Genomic DNA, 16,218 nt, shown 5'->3' on the forward strand with positions numbered 1-16,218 from the left:
AAATAAATAAATAAATAAATAAATAAATAAATAAATAAATAAATAAAATAATAAATGTAAAAAAAGAAAAAATAAAATAAAAATGCTCAAAAAAAAAAGAAGTAAGTTAAGGTTTGCTTTAATATGCCCTAGTGTTTGGGAGGAAGTGAAATGTCTCTTCCACATGGTGGGAAGAGAAAGGAGAGGAAATGTGCTGAAGGAGATGGTTGACCCATGTGGGTGGAGTCTGGCCATGTTTAGAGACAGGAGGAGGAAACGGGAGTCCCAACTTACTGCGCATTTGCCCACGGTGACATGGAGACAGAGGCCGAGAGCGTCCTTGGCCTCTAATTCAGCTGAGGTTAGAATCCTCCCGGAGACCTAATTATTGAATGGCTGGGCCACCTGGGCATTGACTGGAGCCCTGACCACGTGACCTCCTTGGCACTGGGGCTGCTCCTCATCTCACTGATGGGGGAGGAAAGGGCCAGGCTCTGGTGAGTGGGGTGCTTTCCTCCCCCCCACGCCCCCACAACAAAGGGACAAAGAGCAGTGCTGCTGCCTTTCCTTCCCTAATATTAAGGCACAGGAAAAAAATGTTCAACTGAAAGACTAGTACCCCATTCTCTAACACTCAAACCTTGAACTTAAGAGGCTGGACGACCCAGTAGAGAGAATGGGGGTTACAAACTTGGGAAACTAAAAGATCGTACAGACTTGTGCAAGGAACACGACCCACCCAAGCCTCAGTCTTACAGCTACAGAATGAGGACTAAAAGCATCTGCCTGGTGTGGTTGTGGTTAAGATTAAGTTTATATCTATATAATAAATATATACACATACACACATATAAAAAATTACTGAGTCTGCAACATGCGTATGCCTTCTATGTCCTGTATGTTGTAGGTTCAGCAAGTTAGTTGGAAATGACCCTCAACTGAATGCTTATCATAAAGAGTTCATGGCCTGTTTCTACCACAGTGGTGCCCCCCCTTTGGCAGTACTTTGATATATACCCTAAGAACAGTGTACTTCCTCTGATAATTCATTCGGCAGAGAATAGCTGGATATAAAAAGAACATTTTGGAGTTTTGTTTCTTTTGATGGATGGGGAGAGGGATCCTCTCCTTTAAAAAATAAAAAGAAAATAAATAAAATATTTCACTTCCTCCCAAACACTAGTGCATATTAAAGCAAACCTTAACTTACTTCTTTTTTTTTTTGAGCATTTTTATTTTATTTTTTTTACATTTATTATTATTATTATTATTAATTTATTTATTTTGATGTAGTGTTCCATGATTCATTGTTTGCGTATAACACCCAGTGCTCCATTCAATATGTGCCCTCTTTAATACCCATCACCAGGCTAACCCATCCCCCCACCCCCCTCCCCTCTAGAACCCTCAGTTTGTTTCTCAGAGTCCATAGTCTCTCATGGTTCGTTTCCCCCTCTGATTTCCTCCCCTTCATTTTTCCCTTCCTACTATCTTTTTTTTTTTTAAACACATAATGTATTATTTGTTTCAGAGGTACAGGTCTGTGATTCAACAGTCTTACACAATTCACAGCACTCCCATAGCACATACCCTCCCCAATGTCTATCACCCAGTCACCCCATCCCTCCCACCCCCCACCACTCCAGCAACCTTCAGTTTGTTTCCTGAGATTAAGAAACCCTAACTTATTTCAAATCACTTTGGACCTGGTCATTCAAGAAAGTACTCTTCAGTGCTTAAATATTTTCACTTAAAAAGTAGAATTCTATTGGGGCGCCTGGGTGGCTCAGTCGGTTAAGCATCTGCCTTCGGCTCAGGTCGTGATCCCAGGGTCCTGGGATAGAGCCTTACATCGGGCTCCCTGCTCAGTGGGGAGCCTGCTTCTCCCTCTCCCGCTCCCCCTGCTTGTGCTCTCTCTTTCTGTCAAATAAATAAAAAAATATCTTTTTTTTTTTTTTGAAGTAGAATTCTATTGCAGAGAATTGGGAGCCACATCCTGTGTGGGGGTTGGGTCGGCTGCATGGCCATCTTATAAAGGCTGGGTTCTGAGTGAGACAGAGTTCTTCACCAGGGCTTCTGTTTTCCCACTCACTCTCTCAAACAGCCAAGTCATTTCCCCCTCTCTGTCTGGCAGTGTGGCACTCACACTCCTAACTGGCTTTCCTTCAGAGTCAGGGAGGCCGGGTGAGAAGGAGGCCTGGCCTCCTCACTGTCCCTGGACTGACCCAGCTCCCGACAGCACCACCAGAATTAGTTCCTGTTGTCAAAGGTTTGAAGCAGGAAAGTCAGCCTGTATTTTCCTCATTCTCAAACAAGGTCAATGCAGAGTTGATCTTTTTGGGAGCAGGGTCAATGAAAATTAAAACCGCAGTGCAGGGGCTGTTCATTCACTTTTCCAAGGAGACAGAGAGGTCATGCAAAGGGGATAAGAGGAAAACAGGACAAGCGCAGTGACCAATTTCGGAGCTGGGGAGAGGTGGCGATGGGCAGAAGAGCCATCTGGTACCCTAAAAGGGAGCCACTTGGCCGGGCAGGGGTGCTGCATCTTTGCACAAGAGGCCCAAAATCTGAATGTGATGCTCAATCACCAGATTTCTAGAAGTTGGCAATTAATATCAATGTTTCTGAGACACAGTGTGTGGCCACTTGTCCTGACCAAACGTAACACATATGTGGATGGCCAGTTTGCGCTCTGTGGGCTGAACCCTGGAAATATCTCCAGCAGGTGCAGGGAGTGGCAAGGGAGGGAGGGCACGGGGTAAGTAAAGCCCACTGCATACAGTGTGTGTGTGTGTTGGGGGACGGGGGGCAGGGAGGCTTGGCTCAAAGGACAAGCAGCAAGCTGGCAGAGGGCTTGGCAGCGCTCCTGATGCTTCCTGGGAGGGAACTGAGCCGGATTCTTTCCCTGGGAGCTTGTTCCGGGGAGAAGGGAGGAAGCAGGGCGTCCAGGCCCTGCTGGTCATGTGCCGTACGGGGGCCCAATGGGAGGCTGTTGCTGGGGAGAGAACAGCAGGCTCACACAGTGACCCTCCAGAGTGAGAAGGAGGAGCAGGGCTGCTCTGCCCCTCGTTGCCCATAGCAACCCTCAAGCTCTTCCTCGGCAGGCCTCGGCAACTCGGGGCTTCCGGTCCCCTCTGGCTGGTTCCCTCTCTTCTCTGTGCCGTGTGCCTTTCTCTTGTCACACCGGGGTTGCTATGTCACAATTAGGTGACCGTAGTAATTTAGACTGCAGAGGGTGAGGCTGTGGGTGGGGAAGGGGAGGAACATAAGGGTCCCAGTCAAGGGTGATAGTGAAGTATGAAAAGGGGCAGAAAGGTCCTGAGCCTTCATGCTCTAACTGCCCAGAATACATCTCTAGAAAAAGAGAGAGGGTCATAAGTGGTCCAGGAATTGGCCCCAGGCCAGGACAATCAGAGATTCAAGGATGTATTGGTATGTATCAGGATACACCATACACACGGGGAAAGAAAGGAGCCGTGGATTTTTGTTATGCGATGATAAGGTACAAAGACCCCGATATAAGTACACACAAAAGTCCAACTTCTGGTCTAACCATAGAACTGTATTTCCCAAACTTGAGTCAATCGTATACTACCAACACAATTTTTTGTTTGTCTCCACACTGAGCCTGGAGCCTAACACAGGGCTTGAACTCATGACTGTGAGATCAAGACCTGAGCTGAGATCAAGAGTCAGAACGCTCAGCCGACTGAGCCACCCAGGTACCCCACTGCCAACACAATTTTTAACCAGACTTTTGCATCATCCATCCTAGCATCCACTTGGTATTTTTCTTTAAATTAGGTCAAATTTTTTTATGTGAATAAGTTTATTAAATGGGAAGTTTGTATCACTGCCCCAAAGTGGAAGCCAGTATCACATGCCATAAAGGGAAAGCAATAGTAAAAACAAATACTACAAATATTTATGTGCAGACCAGTGAAATCATCCCTCATATAACCAGGTATGTGTAGGCACTCACAGAATTACCATCTTAAGGAGTAGAAGAAAAGCCAGCCAACCTAACTGGCTGACTCTTGGAACTATCACCCCCTCTGATGAGATGTCTTGTGCTGCCAGGCAAGATATTTCTCGGGAGGATGATAAATCAAAGAGCTCTCATGTTATTACTTGGGTTCCACTACTCACTTCAGCTAATACCTCCTTACCTTGAAGGGTATGGTGATAAAGACTTGCAGTGCAAATAGTAGGTACTTAATATGTGCTTTAAGATGAGTGACAGCCTATGGAAAATCACTCACCAGGTCTCAGTATGTGTTGGTCTCATCATGCAGCTGGACCTAAGGATTTGAGTTCTTCCAAGAGAGCATTGCAGGAAAACCCTGCCCTTGGATCGGCAAAGCACCAAAGAAGACCAAACTCACCACTTCTTCGACTTCAGGCGAGGCGCTGGGTTCCGGGGGATGAGGAAGAGGGCTCTCATGGGGTGCATGTCACAGAGAGCTGCAAGAGACCAAAGCAAGGGCCAGCTCAGGTTAGGAGGCCAAACCCAGGCCAAATGGCTCTGAGGCCACACATGCCCAGTGAGCAAAGCCAGAAGATCGCAAAGCTTCTACGTGTTGAGCATTTAAGAGAGCTGATGTCTAATTACAGAAGTCTCATAAAATTTCAACTGGACATTGTTAACATTTCTATTTCTACTCCATATTTAAGAAAGCTAAGTTAAAGCGTCAAAGCCTTTGCTTTGCTATAAATAACCATCTCAGATTCAGAGTAAACAACATCAAGATAAAAACTACAATGGAGACGGTAGGTTATTTTTAATTAGCAAAAGCCTAAGTCATAAAATGAAAGATAGATGGTCTATTTCTTATACACTGAAGGCTCATACACATGCAATGCTATCTACATAGATTTTTTTAGAGTATAAAGCACTCGACCAGAACACTTTCCTCTCTGTATTTCCAAATATCCTGATGGCTTTTCAGGTTTCATGACAGGTTCGTTTCTGTTTTTTGTTCATTTGTTTGTTTGTTTGTTCACTGGCCCCAGGAAGAACAGAGAGATCGACGCAAAGAGGGTCTGGTAGAAAAGTTATTAAAATATCTCAACCTGTAAACATGGCATTATGGTTTATAGAGAAAGCACTCATGCATTCTTATTTTAATCAAAATATTTCACTAGTTTACTTTTTAAACCTCCGGGGCTATCTTTTCCTTTGTGCCCAGAGTAAGAATATATTCTCCCTGAAAGCTAAAAGATTCTGTGGGTAGAAATTTATTTTTAGCCCCCTCTACTACTCATCAAGAATGATAATATGAGGATAATATTTCAGACTGCAATATATGATTTTTTGGATTCATAAATGCCTATTAGCATTGCCAATGAGGGGAATGTTGTCAACAAACACTCCAAATCAATCATGCTACGGATGAATTCCACCAACTCTAGAGTGAGAAATACAAAGGCTATGATAACATGAAGATAAACAGCCGTGTGAGCCAAACGACCTGCCATGCACAGAAGGGGGCCGTTTTGCGTTCAGGTTCTCCGGAAAGCGGACGCCAAGGCTGCACTAACCGCATGAGAATAGTTGCAGGGGACATTTCTGCCTGAGAGGCAGTGGGGAGGGGGCCAGGGCAGGTTGGCGGAGGTGTCACATTGCTCTGCAAGTCTGATCGGAGTGAAAGCGAGAGGCAGACAAGGTAGGTGGAAGTGTGCTAGACTGTCCTGCCGCCTGAGGAAACCAAGCGGAGGAACTGAGGAGTGAGAGTTGCCTACGAAGGCATCTCGTGTCTTCGAGAAAAAGGTCTGCCTTATATGCGGGCCATGCTAGGACACTGAATAGGGGGTGGGGTGGGGCGGGGCTTGGGGGCTTGCTGCATTGGTGAGCTGCGCTTCTGGCAGGAAGTCCGCAGAGCCCAAGGTCATGGCCAGCACGCGCCTGACGGAGGCGCTCTGCAGCACCCACGCTCCAGAGCGCAAGACATTTCAGACCTTCCCCGGGTGGCCGGAGCCCCGGCCGCTCGGGCTCCCACCTAAAAATCTAAACAGCAGTGTTGTATTAGGAGTGAGAGCAACCGAGTACAAGAGTTTGCGTGTAACTCGCGCACTGAGAATGAGTTCTGGATTTTTGTTAAGTTGGAGTTTACAGACTTTGTGGGTTGGCCCCCGTTTTGCGTTAGGTAAAGAGCAGTTCAAGAATAAACGATGCGTGGAATCTGTCAAACAAACCAGATCCCCCGAGTTCCTTTTCCTTTTCTTTCTTTTTTTCCTCTAAACACAGGATCCTCACATGGCTCTGAAATGAATGGGTTCCTGGTTGAGCTAAGGTGACTTTGCTTTCTAAATATGCCAGCTCGAACCCACGCCGGGCTTGGCGTAGCAGAAGGAAAGCTACCCTGGCACGGGCAAGAAGGCTCGGCACCTGCAGAGAGCAGCCCAGCAACAGATCTCACCCAGAGGAAGGTACTTACGGGGAGCACCTTCTGCCATCTCAATAGCGGTGATTCCCAAAGACCACAGGTCACTCTGAAAGAGACGAAGGCACACACACATGCATAAATGCAGGCAACAAGAATAAGCTGCTTCAGCAGGTAACTGCTCCACAGCTCCCTGTAGGAAAGCCATTCCTTTACAAACCCGTTTCACCCACGAAGCTTAAAAGCAGGGACAGCCTTTTATTTTATTTTATTTTTTTTTCTTTTCATGGGTAGCGTCTTTCACGGTATGATCTGACACATGGTGGGTTTTCAGTAAATATGTGAAAAATGAATATGAGGTTTTAAAAATTAATTGATCACCAAAATTTATCTATGGATCGAACCATACGAAACTGGTATGATTGGACTGTTTTTAACACCTTTATTCAGGTATAATTATCATATAATTAACTGCTTATCTTTAAAGTGTATCATTTGGCAAGTTTTGAGACGTATGCACCTGTGAAAGCATCACCACAATTAACATTGTAAATATATCCAGCACCCCCAAAAGATTGCCCTTGTTCCTTTGCAGTCTCCCCTCCTGCCCTTGCTGTCCCCTGACCCAGTTCCTGCTCCGAGGCAACCACCGATCTGCTTTCTGTCCCTATGGATTAGTTTGCATCTCCTGCAGCTTTATAGACATTAAATCATTCCATTTCTTTTGCGAACATAATGGATTGAGGTCCAGCCTTGTTGCACTGTGTAGTAGGACTTCATTCCTTTTTACTGCCAACTGCTGTCCATTGTGTGGATATACTTACTATACTTTGTTTATCCATTCACTTGTGGATGGACACTTGGAGTGTTTCCAGTCGGAGCTACGGCACATAAAGCTGCTACAGACGTTCATGTACAAGTCTTTGTATGGACATATGCTTTCATTTCTTTTATGTAAACACCTAGGAGTGGAATGGCTGAATCATATAGTAGATGCATATTTAGTGGGTTGCCTTGACCTACAAAGACAGCAATTTCAGATGGTTTAACCAAATAAGATGAGGACAGGGAAACTTTTGGGTGGTGGCATTCACTGATAGATCTCCAGTGCCCAGGACAGAGCCAGGCACCATGGGAGGTGCTTGATATGTTTGCTGAATGAATGAACAATACCGCCTATCTTGTAAGTAGACAATATGTAAAACAGAGAGCCTGTACGCTTATATTCTTTCTTATGGTAAGACTGACTTCTACGTTGTTGTCAGAATTTTCTAGACTACTGCCTTTACCCCTGCCTGTGCAATCTGCAGCTGCAACAGTATACTTCTCTTCCACTCTGTGTGTATGGCTGAGTTGTCCCTACGTATTGCACAGGAGGGAGCAAATCAAAAGAAGGGAGAAACCAGGTTAGGAAATCCCAGAAGAGAGGCTTGCTACTTCAATGCCCCAGCATATTGGTAAGGACACACAATGTGGAATTTGGTTCAATGGCCTACAATCCTGATGAAGACTTTCATCCTCCTTTCATTTTCAATATATCCAGCATTTTGCATGGTATTCCAAATTCTCTCCTATAACCTCACACAGATTACAGAGATCAAAGTTAAGTTTCCTTGCTATTCCCATCAAACAAATGTCAAGACCACAAGAAAGGAGATACACCTAGAAAAGGGACTATGAAATCTATGCTGAGCCATTACCCAGAACTAAACTTCTCAGTATCCTGTGAGTGACACCCAGCCCTGTTCAGTATTTGGACAGAGACCCACACATACATGGAGGGGGCTTTCTGCGGGGGGGTCTAGCCTATTGCCTGAAGTGTCATATCTACTTTAGAGTAGGTGGCCAGGGCACACACTAAGCCTGTACTAGGACCAAGGGGAGATTCTTTTAATTCATGAGCCTATCAGTCTGTTCACATGATACACATTCTCAGTTCAACTTGGGATAATAACACACCTGCACAATACCATTGTTCTCAGATCCCAACTCACTTCTCTGCATGGAATACAACTCAAGAAGGCAACTCTTACCCTTTCTCTTTGTTATATTTCAAGATGTATTCCTCTTGTCATCACACACACACACACACACACACACATCTGCACAGCCCAGCAAGTGACTGAGTTTTCCTGCGGACTCCTGGCCTTGCTTAGGGAGGCCCCTCTGCAGCTAATGGGAAGGCCCAGGCCACGATTACAGGCTGACGCAGGAGCAGTACCTGGTAGAGCAGAAAACACAGGTCTCAAGGACCTGGGGTTTTAGGGTTGATTAACACAGACAGTCATTTGAGAACACGACAAAAACACTGAGTCACTCATGGTGCAGTAGGCATTAAACAGGAAACACAGCAGGAATAGTCTGGAAATGGTAGGCTGTGCTATTTTGATAGGATTGCAATATCTCTAGGACTTGGTGGTTCTACCATTTTCCCTACATCTCCAGAAATTGAGTGTTTCTGTCATGTGCAGTGAGGTGCAAATATAGAGGTGGTGGCCAGGCTCTCTGTCCCTAAGGGCCACAGCAGGGTCAAATTTAAGTGGCCTTCAACTCCTGGAAGTTTGAGCTGGTCTGAAAGCCAACTGAAGGCCAACACTTCCATAAGGAAATGACAGGGCTGGGGTGAGAAGAGCTCCAGGCCAGTCCTCAGCTGGGGAAAAACTGTGCAGAAAATCCAGGCAAACGTCTGCCCCCGAGTCCTTACTCTAGCTATCCCTTCTACTTGCAGCCACGACCCTAACTGTGTGCTGGCTGACACCCTCCTCTCTGTAATAAAGTCTTCGCTCAGATGCCATGTTCTCAGTGCAGACCCCTGAATGTCTCCCCTGGCCCTACCAGACCCTGTTCTCTTTCCCACTTTTGTCCCCCAGAGAACGAATCACCTTCTCACATCTGTGTAATTTACTCATCCCTAATCTATAATGTGTTGTGTTTACTGTTTGTGTCCCCTGCCCCCAGCGCACACAGACTAGATAGAACATACGGTCCACAAGGGCAGGGATCTTCATTTTGTTACCCGGTATATTCCAAGTACCTAGAGCAGCACCCAGCACATAGTAGGCACTTAAGAAATAATCGTTGAATGAATGAACAGATGAAAGACCCACGACGGAAAGGAGCAAAACTTGTGTCTTAAGGTTGTTGGACTCCTCGTAGGGCATCTCCAACCTTCCATTTCACAGACAAGGGGAAAGGACGTCCCCAAGACCACAGAGCAACTCAGCGCCGGGTTTAGAGCAGAGCTGCATCTCTTGCCTCCCAGACCACTTCTCTTTTAACTGTCATCACGACATAAAAACCTGAGTATTCATCTTTTAAATAAAACCTATGAGGGGCCCATAAAAGAATTGTTCCAAATTCCTAATTTGTCTACAGGTAACTGAAGGTGCTGGAGATGCAACGAAGGTGCTGAGATTCAGCGAGGCACCCCAAAGGCCAGTGCTAGGAAACTGGCCTCCACTTCCCAGAGGCAGCGTGAATAGTCTTTGAAGTCAGACGGGCCTGGATTCAAAGCCAGGTTCCTAGCTACCTGCACAACACTGCTCAGAGCTTCGCTTCCTCAGTGTACAACAGAGCTAACTGCAACACGCATGCACACAGGTCTGCTGCCTGGCACAGTCTCGGTCGCACTGTAAGCTCCAGCATAGGAATCTCCTTCTTCTCTACTGTTAGGTGGGACTGCCTGTGCTTGCCCAATACAGTCTTCTATGTGTCCCCTCTCTCTGGTTGTGGCAGACCTCGTTTGTTGGCTAACCGCACAGGCATTCTCAGAGTGTAGGAAAACTAAGCTTGTTTATCCAGACTTCCCTGCAGCTAAGGAGGGCAGGTAAGGATGGGACGTAGTTCTGGCCAATAAGACACAAGCGAACATCCTCCGGGAGCTTCGGGGAAAGCTTTTGTTTTTCCTGATACAAGGGACAAATAAATACAGTTGGTGTCTTGACAACTCTTTCCCACTTCATAGTGCCTTGAAGAAAAACATGACATCCAGAGTTACAGCATCCATTTTGCAACCATGAGGCAATAAGTCAATAAGTTAATTATGACAGGGCGGAATGGTAGGAGCCTGCGTTTTGAATACGTCAATGAGCCACTATACCAACCTGGACGGCCTGCCTCTAGACTTCTGATGATGTAAGAGACATAAGAACAACCAGAAGCGTTCTTAGTGATAATATGTATACAGCAGTAATTTGAGGGAACATATTCTGACAGTAGGAAAATGGAGAGGTCCCAGTTGTTAGGTGATCCTGGTTTTACCCCACAGGAAGCAGGAAAAGTCAGTGAAGAGAGAGGTTTCTCTTATTCAGGACACATCATCTTAGATCCCCTCTGAGGCAGCTTCCCCACCCAAACCCCAAAACAACCCCTTCAAACCAAAGGTCACACCATCCCAAGTCCTGTGTATCCTCTGTCACATGACCAGGCCAGAAATTGCTTCTTCTTTAAGCCCTCATTTGATATCACCATTAGGATCATATATAAATATATACACATATATATATATATATATCTCCCCCCCCCCCCCCGGGTTCTCCTCTTTTCCAAAAGGAACATTTATATTCCTGGCCATATATACCCAGAGCTGCTTGTAAGCTGCGCTTAACTGCCTATGCTAGACAGCAATAAACGTCCTTGATGGGACTTGTTTTAAGCCTTTGGATACATTAGCAAGTCCCAAAGACACTTCAGAACTTAAATACGGGAGAAAATGTTCCAATTACAACTGGCAAGACAGATCACAGGAGATGAGAAAGGGAAGAGGGAGGAACAAGATGGGGAGAGAGTCAGGGAGAGATAAGTTTCCTTTGTGGCCATGGTGTGCCTCATTTTGGCAGGAGCTGGGTAATTCATTATTCCAGAGGCGCTGTGCAGCCTGGCCTGTGGCATGATTAATAGCCCCAGTCCTGTGTGCATTACAGACGGAACAGAGACAAATTCTAGCGCCTCTGAGAAGCCAGAGGCGAGCACGCAGCTTCTGCTGGTGGGGCCGGGGGTGGGGTGGGGGGTCAACTGGCACGCAGGCCACTTGAACACAGCGAAAGAGCATTCCTTTTGGGGCTGGGCTGCCCAACCTGTGAAGAAAAGGACACTTCCAGATGGCTCAACCAATCACACACGGAAAAGAGAGGGTTACGGGGGCACAGTAAAGAGCCCCCCTCCCCTCTGTGTGCATGAAGAGGCAGAAAGAGCTCACGCTAGACAGACAGACCTAGATTTGACTCCCAGCTCTGACAACTAGCTTGCAAGCCACTTAACTCCTCGGAGCCCATTTCCTCACCTAGAACGTGGAGAGAACACCTGTCTTGCAGGGTTAATACCAGAACTCAGTAAGGTGATATATACACTCACACACACACACAGCACTTAACACCATGCAGTGCAAATAGTGGGTATTTCATAAACACTGGAATCGTTATCACTGGCTGGCAGGGCAGCCAGCACACCGGGGTCAGGGACGGGGGCAGTGAGCTCTGTCACTTCATGGCTCTCAAAGAAGTCACCGAGATGATGCGGGAGGCTTACAGGAAGCCAAAGGAAAGGGCACATCCTGCCTCCTCCAGCTTCGTGGTCTCCCTTTCCCGGCAGAGCCTAATAGGAAGCCAGATGGACAGGCAGAAATGTGGTTCGCTGAGTGCTAGCGCCATTATCCCAAAGCAGAGGGTAGCAAGGTAGTCTAGACTTGACAGACAATAGCGTAATAACAGGCATGGCCAGGATGGTGGACTCTACCAAGTCTCACGGACCAGAAAACAGCCTTCTGTTGTGACTTATTGTTATTCTCTCTGTGGAAATGTTCCAGCTGGAAAAAGGAAATTATATTAATTGGGTGTGGGCCCTAAGAGAAGCAACCTAGAGGTAGAAGTTATGGAGAAGCAGATTCTGACTCAACATAAGCAGACAACTAAAGGTGTATAAGACAAATATGAGGTTTGGCTCATGTGATGTTGTTGGCTTTTTTAGGTAAAAAAAAAAAAAAAAAAGGCCCCAAATAGCAGTACCTTCCTATGACACACAAACACTAAATATCAACTATCATATGTTGAGTAGCTACCAAGTGTTAGGCACTGAATTCATTCCTCTATATACGTTAGCTCACTTTATTCTAATGCAACCTTGTAATATATGATTTATTATTCCCATTTCATAGAGGCTTGAGAAGGTTTAAATAAATTCCCCAGGTAACAAAGCAAGCAGGAGGCAAAGTCTACATTTTAAACCAGTCCTGTCTGACTTCGAAAGCTTCACTCTGATTCACTAGGCCATACACTTATATTCTACATTCCATACAAAGAGCCAAGGTGGCGAGTCACTTAGGGTCACTGAGGATGTTCAAGCACAGGCAGTGATTAATAATTCCATTTCCCACATAAAACAAACTAAGAGCAGGAATCTTCAGTGCCTCGTTCATCTACATCTGTTATCTGACCCAAGGGGAAACGTTAGAATAGCTTTATTACCTTCAGCTGGGGATGCGCAGGAGGGGGCCGAGGGGGTACTGCTGTGTCTTACCGAGGACTCTTAGGTGGATGGGAATGCAGAGCCACAAGGAATGCGTTTAAGAGCAAGTTCAGCTTCTTACTGGTGATACTAACATGGTATCTCTATCATCCTTCCCTCCTTCTGAATAAGGTGTGTGTGTGTGTGGGGGGGGGACTTTGTTTGACTCTCAGTAGTCAGAGGCCAGGCCTTGCTTGAGGATGTAAATCTCATTCTGCAATCTGAATACTGTCCTCTTGCATCACACCCTGTATGAATCTTGCTGACGCCCGACTGGTTGAGATTTCTCCTTCCATCCTGCCTGATTAAAGCCAATTATGCGTAACACGGGAGCATGAGTGCTCGCTCTACAGCCCGAGTACAACACTCACCACCCAAGCCTGGAGGACACACCTATGGCTGCAAATGATCCATGGCACCTGTGCGCAAAGTCTCATAAGCACAGTCGAGATGACTAATACACAACGTTAGTGCAGGTCAGGCCAGAGGATTGGGGAGTTGTGGGGGGCGGGTGAGGGGCTAAGCCATTTTATCTGGACTTCTCTTACTTTGCTAATTTAATATAAAAGCAAGGTCAGCTTATGGGGGGGGGGAACAGGACAGAAAAATATATAAAATAAAAAAATATATATATAAATATAAAAACACTAAAAGAAAAATCTGAAGCTCTCCACTCCCACCTGGGAGGGGTGAGTAAGACTAGACCGTGTGTATTATATATACTGTGAGCTGCTCTTCGCGTCTAACACTCTACCCTCGGATCTGTCCAGCTTCAGCTGCCCCATGGCTTAAATGGCTGCACCATATTCCACTGGCCAGATGCTCTTGGCCTCAGTCCACCAGTTCCCTATTGCTGAGAATTTGGCTGCAGAGAACTTTCATTAGTGAGTAGTTCTGTTAAAGCAATAGATACATAGGACTATAAAACACTTGACAAGTCCCATCTGAATGGGAATTCAAATTTCAAAAAATAACAATTTAAACAGCTTAGGAATTTTGAACAGTTTTATTAATTTTAAATCTTTTGAATGCTTGTTATTAAATGAGAAAGCGCCCATTATTGCCCCACATACTTATTAGAAAAATGAAACCTTTCCTTTTCCTTGAAGTGTTTTGACAGAATTTCTGAAAACAAGAAATGAAGGGCCTCTAGGGGAAAGTGAACACACCAGGCATATGAGATTCTGATGCTCCTCCTTAGGAGAGGGGTTATTTTCAATCAGGTACTTACAATGCCTGGTAGGTATCAGACAAAAGCAAATTGCACTGAAAAGCATGAGCTCTTCAGACTACCTTCCTACAGAGGCCTTTCTTTTATTGAATTACTGTAGTTTTTAGAAAAATCTATAGCAGTCTTTGAAGACATCTTAAATAGTAGACATCTCAAGATATCTCAAATAGTAGCTGATAATCAATAAATAATAAATCAAATAATAAAACAAAACTGTATTCTTCTCTTATGTTGGTCTTTATTTTCAAGGAAGGGCTTCGGTCAAATCTAACAAAGCCTGGTGGCTTTCAAGTCATCTTTTATTGCAAACATACCCCCTAGGTGGCAAGTATCTACAACACACGAGAGCACAAAGTGTTGACATATGTTTCTGAGGCTGGGAGATACGCTGGGTCAAACGGATGCACAGTACCAAATGCCTAAACTTGGACGGGGTTGCAAACGAACTTATGTGTCAGAAACTGCATGTACAGATGCAGCTTGGCTCATTCTTTACACGTGGTGGGTATTTAATAAATATGTGCTGAGGGAATAAAGAAATGGTTTCAAAAGGCAACATACTGTCAAGTTGTCTCCTGGTGACAGACTACATTCCTAAGAATGGTGAACAGAAAAAAGGATAAAATCTGGTGCCAAGAAAGAAGCAGAAAGATTATATTTCCAGAATCGCTGTCTCTCTGGTCCACTGTAGAAGTGTGAAGCAGTTGAAATAAATCTTCAAAGAACACTCAAAACTTCCTATCTGCCCAGTCTTCCTAATTCACCCTTTTGTCCTGCCCGTTCTTGTACCCATGACAATGACTGGTGAGGCTCATATTCTTGCCATGGCTTCTTCCTCCTCTCGTACCACCTGCACTCATAACAATCCTAACAAAGTAATTCTCACTAAGGTCTAAATGACTAATATAGCAAAACTTTCTCTCTTCAGGATTCCTTATTTTTTTTAATAAAAGATACAGAAATTAATCTTCAGTTTATTAATGTCTCAGGATACTTGTATAGTCACATGGACCTTCAAGTACTTCTGAAATCACCCTGTGCAGCATGATGCTCCCCCCCCCCATGGGTACTCATACACCAGGGTTTGTCCACACCTAGAATTATGCATTGGGCTCTAAATTCTTTCACTGATCCCAAACCATATTCCTTAGCCTTAATCTGAGGAAGGAGGACCAAGATATCAGTATAATTCTAAGCTTTGGCTTTGCCAGAAGGAAGTCAGTCCTCTTTTATGTTATTGAAAACAACTAAGTCACAGGGACCTATTTTATGTCACTGAAAAGAAGTCGCACATATAGTACAGCCACTCAGAATAGTTAGAAGGCTAAACTAAGGGTAAAAGTGTGAAACACCCTGATTCTCCACGGTATGTTATAAAGCAGTCAGAAATATCTGTGATCCAGAAGCAAACTAGTTAGCATTTGCTAAGTATAACTATTGTTTGAAGAATTACTTATAGCCAATTACAATACACATATCTGGTCTGGGACATATATTTTGTAGTGGCTCCTCTGAAGGGATCTGCAAATTAAATTATTTAAATATACTTATCATTAGCAGTTTAAATAAATGACATTTATTTTGGCGAGAGATTAATTTTTAACTCGGCAGCTGTTTTCAGACAGATTGTTGTCAGATTATTACGGTGACTAACTTTGAGAGAAGGAAGACATTTACAGGAGATTATTTTGGTTTTAGACTTTCAGCTTGCATTTCTCCAAAGAGGCCAATCATTTTGTCAATGCCCTGAGCTACTGGGTCCCGAAGATATTGCAATGTTTGCATCTTTGTGACCTGATTTCAATAATAACCCCACATGTGGAGAACTAAAAATGTTCTTTAAAAGAGAAGTTCTTCAAATATACTGTTCGGAAGCTGTTTTGTGGGTAAGTTGGAGATTTATATAGGAGTACATCATAGAGGAGCAGGGTAATATATTGGTAATATTCTGAAAAGAGAGTTGGAAGATGTGGGTGGGTTCAAGTCCCAACTCTGAGAAGCCCAGTAACTTGGTGTGCACTTGCAAAGACCTCTGGCTTCAATTTCCTTTCTGCAAGAGGAGGGCAAGTGGAGGTGACCACTAAAATCCTTTGGTGAAAAGTCCACACACCTGTGAAACCAGCC

The 16,218-nt window shown here is 44.8% G+C and overlaps 1 protein-coding gene across 9 annotated transcripts in view; it reads right to left on the reverse strand.

Annotated features, from left to right (window-relative positions):
• Nucleotides 1-16,218, reverse strand: part of TNIK (TRAF2 and NCK interacting kinase) — a 384,684-nt gene that overhangs the window by 99,577 nt on the left and 268,889 nt on the right. For all 9 annotated transcript variants that reach the window (XM_034998906.1, XM_034998896.1, XM_034998868.1 and 6 more), the window contains exons 8-9: nt 6,417-6,471; nt 4,365-4,443 (exon numbers count right to left, since the gene is read on the reverse strand). In XM_034998906.1, coding sequence (XP_034854797.1) covers nt 4,365-4,443; nt 6,417-6,471 — 134 coding nt within the window. The remainder of the gene's footprint in view (nt 1-4,364; nt 4,444-6,416; nt 6,472-16,218) is intronic.

Source organism: Mirounga leonina, unplaced genomic scaffold (assembly GCF_011800145.1).
Source record: "Mirounga leonina isolate KUSES-001 unplaced genomic scaffold, KU_Mleo_1.0 Mir_115, whole genome shotgun sequence".
In the NCBI taxonomy this organism is placed as follows: domain Eukaryota; kingdom Metazoa; phylum Chordata; class Mammalia; order Carnivora; family Phocidae; genus Mirounga; species Mirounga leonina.